The sequence below is a fragment of the Penaeus monodon genome, chromosome 4 (assembly GCF_015228065.2).
Source record: "Penaeus monodon isolate SGIC_2016 chromosome 4, NSTDA_Pmon_1, whole genome shotgun sequence".
In the NCBI taxonomy this organism is placed as follows: domain Eukaryota; kingdom Metazoa; phylum Arthropoda; class Malacostraca; order Decapoda; family Penaeidae; genus Penaeus; species Penaeus monodon.
This window is the reverse complement of record NC_051389.1, coordinates 32,440,549-32,450,610: the sequence shown is the minus strand read 5'-3', so window position 1 is coordinate 32,450,610 and position 10,062 is coordinate 32,440,549. Positions and strand designations below refer to the sequence as shown.

The following is a 10,062-nucleotide window of genomic DNA, read 5'->3' as shown; positions in this document are numbered from 1 at the left end:
TGTGACGCGACTTGCCTGTGCTCTACCGCTCATCGGCCTTCGTTACAGTGTGTGTGTGTGTGTGTGTGTGTGTGTGTGTGTGTGTGTGTGTGTGTGTGTGTGTGTGTGTGTGTGTGTGTGTGTGTGTGTGTGTGTGTGTGTGTGTAAATGGAGTTAACGGTAACAGGGGCCCATAGCCGCATCCACCCTTCACTTCCAGCCACAAAGGTACCCCCCAGCGAGCCGCTGGTAAGGGCCTTGGCCCATCTCTAGCTCTTCGCGACAGGATCTGATCAATCTGCCCAAGTTACAACTTCCTAGGATGTCCCACGGGCCTCCCCCACCCAGAATTGTCTTGTGTAGAGATAACCTGATGGGCAGAGCCATCCACAGGGAAACAAGCTAGGTGCCCGTATAGCCTGAGTTGGTGGTCCCAGGTCCTATGCCAGTCTCACGATGTAATCCTCAGTTGGACCCAGTCCTGTGAACTGGATCTCATATTCCGGACCTGAGGCCTCCAGCCTCCTCAGCAAGATTCCTGATGTACTGTATTGTCCCTTCTCAAAAGTGTCCTAACCCTGCGTGCCAAAGAACAGCACAAATTTCGATTGCCGTTCAGTCGAAGCCACGTGACGGGTATCTGTGGTCTCCAAGAGGTTATATATATAATGTATATATATATATATATATGTTGTGTGTGTGTGTGTGTGTGTGTGTGTGTATATGTGTGTGTGTGTGTGTGTGTGTGTGTGTGTGTGTGTGTGTGTGTGTGTGTGTGTGTGTGTGTGTGTGTGTGTGTGTGTGTGTGTGTGTGTGTGTGTGTGTGTGTGTGAGCGAGAGAGAAATGCAAAATAATTACATCGGGAAATGATACTCATGCAGATATACACTATATTTATTTACCTCAAGGTCAAATTATAGACAAAATGGGAAATGCCCAACGTTAGATACACAATACATATTACATGAGAAGTATACCAACAGCATAATCTACCCGTTTAAAATCGCGTCAACAGTACAGCACATATTGAGGCCGACAAGGAAGGATGGAAAGGAGGAAAAGGGAGGGTGAAGGAGGGAAGGAGGGAGGGGAGGGAGAGAAAGATGTTGAGGGAGAGAGAGAGGAGTAGGAAGGAGGAGACAGAGGGGAGGGTAATCTTTATAGTTTGGAGCGAAGTTTGAGACAGTCCATTTTGAGCTTCCTTTTGAGAACCTTTCCCAGGTGATTCTTGGGGAGTTCGTTCACCAACTCCACGCCTCCTGCCAGCTGCTTGTAAGGCGCGGAGACCCGGCCTGTAAGGAAACAGGATTACAGGGAAGTGCTTGTCTTGTCACGCGAACACACACACACACACACACACACACACACACACACACACACACACACACACACACACACACACACACACACACACACACACACACACACACACACACACACACACACACCTGCAACATACTGCTGAATGTGAGCCGGATCAAGACTGGCCCCGGGCGCTGGTACCACCCACGCCCTCGGTGCCTCGCCCAGCCTGTCGTCGGGAATGCCCACCACGGATACATCAGCAACGCCCTCCACCTCCCGCACGATCTTCTCGATCTCGCTCGGCGCCACCTGTGCGGAGGAGAGGGACGTCGAGGTCAGTGCTGTGCCTTGGGAATTGTTAGAGGTCAGGAAAAGGACCATGACTATTTTTTATGATTTTGTCTGCTTTGCGCCGCGCCACATCTCAGAGTTAATGCTGGGAATAAAACAATTTATATCGTTATAGAGTCTATGAAGATAATTAATTGTAGCTTGTTAAACTACAGTTCTTACTTCTATAAGGACAATAGTACTACATTTTATGTTTATTTAACTGTTTTTTGGGGGCACCATAGGTTGTTATTGCGTCAGCTATGAAGGCGCGCGCCGCCATTTGTATTTTCGGATAGAAAATTGCTGTAAGTATATAGAATATTTATCATTTAACAGTTGTCAATAAATCATAATGGGCCTCCATGTCATCTTTGTACTCGGTAAATTTGTTTATGACTCCCCAGAAAGTGTTCTTAAAACTACAATGCAAATTTACACAAATTTGCATTCACGTCCGTAAGGACTCTTTAATTTACCTTATGCAATTATTCCTCTGTTGAAGATGATTTCGTTTTGGAAATAATAAGAAAAGTTTCGAGGCCTCATTTTATAAACTGTCAAACGTTAACTGAGCCGTCTTAATAAAAAAAATCTAATAGCAGCGCCCGTTCTAAACGTAACGTATGCCACATCACATTTGGTAATACTAACTGTGTAATATTACCGTTATAATATAAGCAAGATTTATTGCTATATTTACCTTATCTTGCTATTATACTAGATTATCAAAATAGGGTTAATAACGATATAAATGTTTGTTCTAATTAACAGCATTAACTTTGAGATATGGTACCAGCGCAAATCATAAACAAACTCGCAAAGACTTTCGTGAATACCGCCCAGGCCTTTAATATTTCCACAAAGTGAGCAAACCTCTAATTGCCCGAAAAGAATGCACTCCTGTCCCTCCCACACCCTGGTAAGGCTCGAGTACTGCGTTTATTTCTCAACGCCTGCTTCACGCAATTCGTTCAAAGAAATGGCTGCTCCTTCTGCGAATCCTGCCATTACCTGATATCCTTTGACTTTCATGAGGTCCTTTATACGATCTGTAAGGAAGATGAAGTTGTCTTGATCGAAGAAGCCGAGGTCTCCCGTGTGAAGCCACCCGTCTTCGTCAATAACCTCGGCTGTGGCTTTGGGGTTGCTCATGTAGCCCAGCATGACCGAGGGGCCCCTGACGCACACCTCGCCCTCCTGGCCCGCCCCCAGCACCTGGCCCGTCTCCACGTCCACCACCTGCCAGGGTCAGGAAGAGGAAGATGAACACAAGGAACGTTATAAGTGGCTCGATGATGCCAAGCTGTTTTTTACTCTTGCTTTGAACAATATTTTTCCTCATTACCTTCCCCTCATAGTAAGGGAGCAGCCTCCCGACAGAACCCAGCTGGAACCCGAGCGGCCCGCCGTTGTTAGCAATGGTGGCACACGCCTCTGTCATGCCGTAGCCGACGCCAGCTCCCTTTCCGGTCTGCGGAAAGAAGTACACCGACGCTATCTGGAGAACCATGACTTTGCCTACAAGCCCACGAACACAGACACTCGCATGTGCGCGCAACACACACACACACGCACACGCACGCATGCACGCACGCGCGTACACACACACACACACACACACACACACACACACACACACACACACACACACACACACACACACACACACACACACACACACACACACACACACACAAATACCTGAAACACGCCCAGCACCGTCAGCGAGGCGGCCGTACCTTCTGCATGAGTTCCACGTGGGTGGAGGGGGCGAGGGGCGACGTCCCGCTGGCGAAGGCCATCAGCGACGAAGTGTCGTACTTGGCCATGAGGGGCGTCTTCGCCAGGTACGTCGCAATGTGTGGAACGATGGGCGAAAAAGTGATCTGGAACATAAGGTACTTGCAGTTATTTGACTTCAAATTGTTAGTTTCCTAATTTCGTTATGGTTTACACATAAAATGCATTCTGCAATTTGCCATCTTGATTTCTTTCTCTGTCTTCACTGGCTTCTGAACTTGTTTCATTCTCTAATATCGTCACCACAACTCTGCATACATATGATAAACTCTTGGAAAATGATGTGTGAAAATATGCTACAAGCACCATTTGTTACCGCGACTCCGATTGATATTGCTTTGACTGAGCGTCACCGAAACGAAAATCGACCTCTGTGCTTTCCGAAAATCCAATGCCTTAAACCCGTGAGAAGAAGCCGCCATTGAAAAGGATTTTGCTCTAGTGATTAAACTCGTTTTCCAAAGGGTTAGGCAAGTCCCCCTGAATTGGAGGAAGATTTACGAGCTTCTGAAGATGTCAGCTTTATGCGCACTTCGACAAGTCCTTGATACAGCCATTCACAGATACGGATCCCAGTGAAAATCGGTCTCGAGACTCAAATTGCTTGTTATTGCAAAATCTCAGCAGAATATAAATAATAAAAAAATAGAAAACACCTGCTGCTGACCATGTATGTAATTTTATCATACATTTTGCGCTGTCATACATATTCGCACGTATCTGATAGGTGAGATATTTTATGCAAAAAGTGTCTATCTTTAATTCCTTTACACTGTCATCCAATCAGAAAAAACAAACATTTTTTCGCAATTGGGACAAAGTCGCTTCGGTAACTTGGATACACTTTCTTAAGAAATTCCTTGGCACTTTCCTCTTTGCTCTCACGCTTCTTATTTCAATCCTCACTTTCCTTCTCGCATTCCTCCTCCAATCCCTTTCTCCCCCGCCCTCGCCCTCCTCCAGGGAGAATTCCCGAAAGCGGCGTCGTTTTCGGCAGTCGCCGGATCTGAACGCCAGCGACATCTTGCTCTTTTCTTTCCGCGCTACTCTCTTCCCTTCTGTTCTCCTTCCCTATTCATGTTCTCTTTCTTCCCTCTTTCTCTCGCCCTTTTTCTCCCTTCCTCCTTCCCCCCCGTCCCCTCTCTCCTCCACTCTTTCTCCTCGTTTTCCTTTCTTCTTATTCCCCTTCCCCGTCTCCTCCTCCTTTTCTTCTCCTTCTCCTTTCTCCTTCTCCTTTTCCTTTTCCCTTTCCCTTTCCCTTTCCCTTTCTCTCTCCCTCTCCCTCTCCCTCTCCCTCTCCCTCTCCCTCTCCCTCTCCCTCTCACTCTCACTCTCACTCTCACTCTCCCTCTCCCTCTCCCTCTCCCTCTCCCTTTCCCTCTCCCTCTCCCTTTCCCTCTCTCCCTCTCCCTCTCCCTCTCCCTCTCCTTCTCCCTCACTGCCCTCAGAGTCGTCCTTCCGCCTCACCTTGTGCGCCTGGATTGCCTCGAAGTAGGACTCGGGTGAGAACTTGGCCATCATGACGGTCTTGCCGCCCGAGAGGATACAGCTGATGAGAATGATGTATCCGTAGGTGTGGTAGACGGGGATGACCATCAGCGTGGATTCCAAAAAGTTGGGGGTTCCTGGGGGGGCGAGACTCTTCATGTACCTGGGGGAGGGAGCGCCACTTCAGAACGGTTTGGCTGCACTGCACGGGTATGCCTTATTTTATATCATTATCAATATAATTATTATCGTTATCATCATCATTATTATTATGTTGCTGTTATTATCATTATTACTATTATAAATACTATTATTATTGTTATCATTATCATTATCATTATCATTATCATTATCATTATCATCATCATCATCATCATCATCATCATCATCATCATCATCATCATCATTATTATTATCATTATTATTATTTTTATTGTTATTATTATTATTATTATTGTCATCATTATCGTTATTGTTATTATTATTTTATTATTATTGTTATTATTTTTATTATTATTTTTATCATTATTATTATTGGTAGTATTAGTATTAGTATTAGTATTAGTATTAGTATTATTGTTATTATTACTATTATTATCTTTTCTTTAGATCTGCTAATTAAAATCAAACACCGAGTCACTACCAGCGACCTAGGGTGATTGAAGTTTGAGGCAAATGGAACACTAACAGAAATATGCTCACAACTTCTGCAGCTCCTTGAGTGTATAGCAAAAGCAGTACATTACATTTGAGATTTTGCCAACATACTTTGTCTATAACGCAGCAGCAATAAACCAATAAGTCTTGTGCCACAAGAGCTACCCTGGAACCCTGGGCCTCGTCTCGCTTGACATTGTTGCTTCTGAGTTTATAAAGTAAACTCCAGTAAAGCAAGAAAAAAATATATCTTACACTTTTTTGGCATTCTTTTGTTCTTTGCCTGCACCTTCAGTGCTATTATTTTTGCAGGTGACAGGAGACTACAGTAGGCGCAGTCAGCACCCCACCTCAGACCCGCAGCACTCTTCTGCACCAGGGTAGCCCTTACGGGCATTGACCCCTGGGTAGGGAGGCCCAGTAGTCCGAGGCATCCTTTGGGGAACTCTTTTATTCTAAATTCTTTTCCTCTCTTCATGTGACTTCCCTGAGGCTACCGGAGTACCCTTGTGGGCTCCCGTATTCGCCTGGGGGTGGGCATCAAATTAATGTCCTTGGCCTAGGCAAGTTCGGGTTTTAAGGGTTTTTCCCCCAAACATAATCGATCCGTTTTTGGTATGGAGAACGCAACCAGGTTTCCCACGGGGGGGGGGGGTGGGGGGGGTTAGAGGACGGAAAATCCCTTACTCTCTTGCTATTGCGTTTTAGATTGATCCTAAAAATATGAGGTTTTTTCCCAAAAGGGGATACCTTCCCAAGGGCTCGGACCCTCTAATACAAACTAGAAACCCTTTTCCCCTCAAGGAGAGGAAGGGTTTCCCCATGATAAACCAATTTTCCCCTTTAAAAAGGAACCCTACTAAGGGAAAACCAGAAATTTTTAAAAAAACCCTACCGAAAGCAAAGTTCCAATTAATTTCATGAAAAAAAAACTTTTGCTTTAAGTAACCCCTTGCCCAAAAAACCTTGATGGGTCAAATGGACAAAGATTTTTGATTTGAAAAAAAGCGAGGGAAAAGTCCTTTTTAAAAGAAATAAGCTCCCGAAAGGATTTTTAAAAAACTGTTAAAATTTAATCCCTATCCCATTGGAAAACTTGTCAAATAATTTTTCAAAAGGGGCAAGGGAAGGAAAGTGAAATTTCAAGCATGAAAACAGAGTAGTATATGGCAAGAGGATGGAATTTTTCAACAAAACCTGTTTTTTTTATTTTTGGAAAATAAATCCCCTTGTGCAATATGTATAACTTTTGCCAAAATAAGAAATTCAAAACAAAAAGATTAACAATAAAAAAATCACCTGGAAAAATGGTTTGTTAAAATATTGAAATAAAAAAAAGGGGGGTTTGAACAAAAACATTTCAATGCTGACCAAATAACATAACCCACCAAAATTCATCAACACCAACAAAAAAAAAAATTCAACTGAAAAAAAACTTTGAATTTTAAATTTTAAAGTAATCCCCTGAAAGGGGCGTTTAAAGGCATCAACCCACAATAAACATCCTAAGGAGGGGAAAATCGAATCACAGTCTGGATACACCTCCCCATCCTGGAAAACTCCTTTGAGGACGGGCTCTCGCCCTGGTCTCGAGGGTTTTCTCGGAGAGAAGCGGGTCGCAATCTGCCATCTTTTCTCCCTCGCCAGGAGATGCGGGACAAGGAGGCTTCTGTCCCCAAAAACCACCCGGGGGGAGGTCCCCAAAAATGAAATCCGGGGACAAAGGACTTCCAAACCCCAAAAAAACATAATCGAATTTTAACCCAATACAAGGGAACTGTCGAAGTCTTAGAACTAAGAAATTACACCCTCGTCCAATGCCCCGGATATTATGTTCTCCAAGAAAACACTTAAACCCCCTATCTCTGCGAGGTTTTTTTCACGGGAATACCATTGTGCGAAGGATCAAGAGGGGAGGGGTGGAGGGCGGAAGTCACCATGTACATCCACCGAAGCTTCACATGCAAAGTAAAAATCAATAACGTGTCTGACTATGATTCTGGTCCTTCTGAACGATGGTTTACCCGACGCGGGGGGGGACGATTACCGGTAATTTGAGCTTTTTTGACCTACCCCTGGTTCTTCAAAATAGCAGCCAAGTGCCTGGGGGGCACCATTGACCACTCATTGGGAAGTGACCCTTCTATTTTATAAATATTCAGCGACACACCAAGAAGCCTTTTCAGCACCAAAATGAAATGTAAAACGAGAAAACGGGGTTTCGCCTTCAAAAGGGAGCGTGAAGTCAACTTGTTGGAAAACCACTATATAAAAAAACAATATTTTAGATTCAATTTTTGATGCACATCCATTCCCCAAAACTTCAACAGATGCATAAGCATAGAGTTCCATGGTGGACATCAGATTGTCGCAGGGCACTGTGCCAACACAATAGGGCCTACAGGCTTTTAAAAAATAACATCAATAATGAGAACTTTTGCAATTACAAACGAGCAAGAGCTAGGGCTCATAGAACAATTAGACAAGCAAAAAGAGACTCCTGGCGGAGCTTTGTCTTACAATTTTAAAAGCAACACCACAATATCACAGGTTTGGCATTTCAATAAAAAAAAATAAGAAAAATGTCAAAAATTAAAAAACATTCATGGGGAACAATTTCGATTACCTAGAGATATTGCTAAGCATTCGCAGGTGTTCTCATATACAACGCTTTGAAAAAATTTCCCTCCCCCATTCCCGACCAAAGGCTAAACTGCAACCCATTCACTTTTCCACGGAATGACTTTTTATTACAAAAAGATCTGACAATGGATAGTTTTCCCAGCCCTGAAGCCTGTAGGGGAAAATCCCCCGGGGCCCAATGAGTTTGTATGAGATAATTTAAAAGGGCTTAATCATGATGCTAGTTGTTAGAAGTTCCTAGAAGTGTACAGTGAAATTTGGAAAAACCACACTTTTCCAAACTCGTGGCACTTCGCCCACATCATTCCCGCATTGAAAGGAGGGGGAAATCCTCGAACTACAGCCCAATTGCGTTTTACAAGGGCTTAAACAAGGGGGCATGGAACGAATTTTAAAGTAGGCTATTGCATTTTTTTAAATTCTATAATTTTCTAGTTGACGCAGTGAGGCTTCCGAAAGGATGCCAAACTCTTGATCCCTTAGTAAAAACGGAAATCATATTCAAGAGGAATTCCAAGAAATTTTTTTTTTTCAGTATTTTTTGTATAGAATGACAGGGAAATATGACCTACTCAGAAAATTTAGCTTTTTTAAATTTTCATGGAAAAATTGTTGTTTCATTCAAATTTTATTTCGACAGAACTTTCTCTGAAAAAACTCTTTGCCGACAATGTCCTTTTTTGGATATTTTTGTCCCGGAAACGGGACCCCGGGGGGAATCTCTTTCGCCCAAAATTATTTCTATGGATGATAAATAAATTTACAGCTCCCCCTGGAATCTTTAAAAATTCACGTACGTGATTTATTGTGCATTTGGCATTTAGCAGTAATGCAGAATTTCGCAAATCGCATCCCAAATTTGGACGGTGTGATTTTTAACTGGGGCCTCCCGTGGGGGGTTTTTTAATTTTCCACAAGAAAGAGTAGTGGGGTAATTTTTTTTTACTAGGAGGAACCGAACATCAGGTAAATCTAGACAAAAACCCCAAAACCTATTCAAAAATTTTGCTAGATTTTTGGGCTACTTTTGATGGTAACGCAATTGGAAAAAAACCCATTGGTCAGTTAAAAAATAAATGGTTTTAAAAGCACTAAAATTTTTAAAGTGCATCTCTGGTAATAAATGGGGGGTGGTAGAAAATCTTTGCTATTTATTTTTAAAAACCCTTATAGGTCTAAAAAAAAGATAATGGGGTCTGGGGATGTTCGGCATCAAAAACCTTTTGAAAAGGGTTTTGGGTGTGCAGAATGCTTGTTTGCATAACACCAAAAAATTATTTCTTTAAACAAAAAAAAGAATTTTCAATACAAATATCTTATCAAATAAATTAATCACTTTTTTTTAAATGAGGAAAAAATTTTGACTTGAAAAAATAAATAGGGAAACCCTTTGGTTTTTAAAATCTTGGTGGCGTTTTAATTGGCCATATGCCGTGGGCGATACCATGAAATCCAACAAACAAACAGAATAAAAACTTGCGGAATTGTTGTGTAGGTTTTCAACCTCCCCCCCCCCCCCCCCCCTTGCACGACCCCCCCCCCTTATACCCTTATTCGCCCCCCCCTTTCCCCCCCCACTTTTTCCCTTCCCTACTTCCATGTAAATTTTTCCCCCTTTACTCGTTTTCCTCGCTGTTCTAAAATTTATGTCATCCCCATACATCCTGCCTCTATCTATCCCTTTTTCCTGCCCTTATCCTGCCGCATTTTCCCCCCGTACCCCAGCCCCCTTTTTTTTTTTCCCCACCCTTTCCCCTTTTTTTTCCTTTTTTTCCTTTTTTTTCTTTTCCCCTTCTTCCTTCCCCCACCCCTTCTGCACCCCCGTTTCCCCTCCCCCCCCCCCTTCCCCCCCCCTT

General features: G+C 43.3%; 1 protein-coding gene across 1 annotated transcript; it reads right to left on the bottom strand.

Annotated features, from left to right (window-relative positions):
- Positions 1-860: 860 nt before the first annotated feature.
- Positions 861-5,069, bottom strand: LOC119571615 (probable 4-coumarate--CoA ligase 5; the record flags this gene model as incomplete). The annotated part of the gene is given in 6 exon segments (XM_037918841.1): positions 861-1,272; positions 1,429-1,594; positions 2,630-2,857; positions 2,964-3,089; positions 3,358-3,504; positions 4,886-5,069. Coding segments are annotated over 6 exon segments (985 nt in total), but the record flags the coding sequence as incomplete, so codon positions are not given.
- Positions 5,070-10,062: the final 4,993 nt, after the last annotated feature.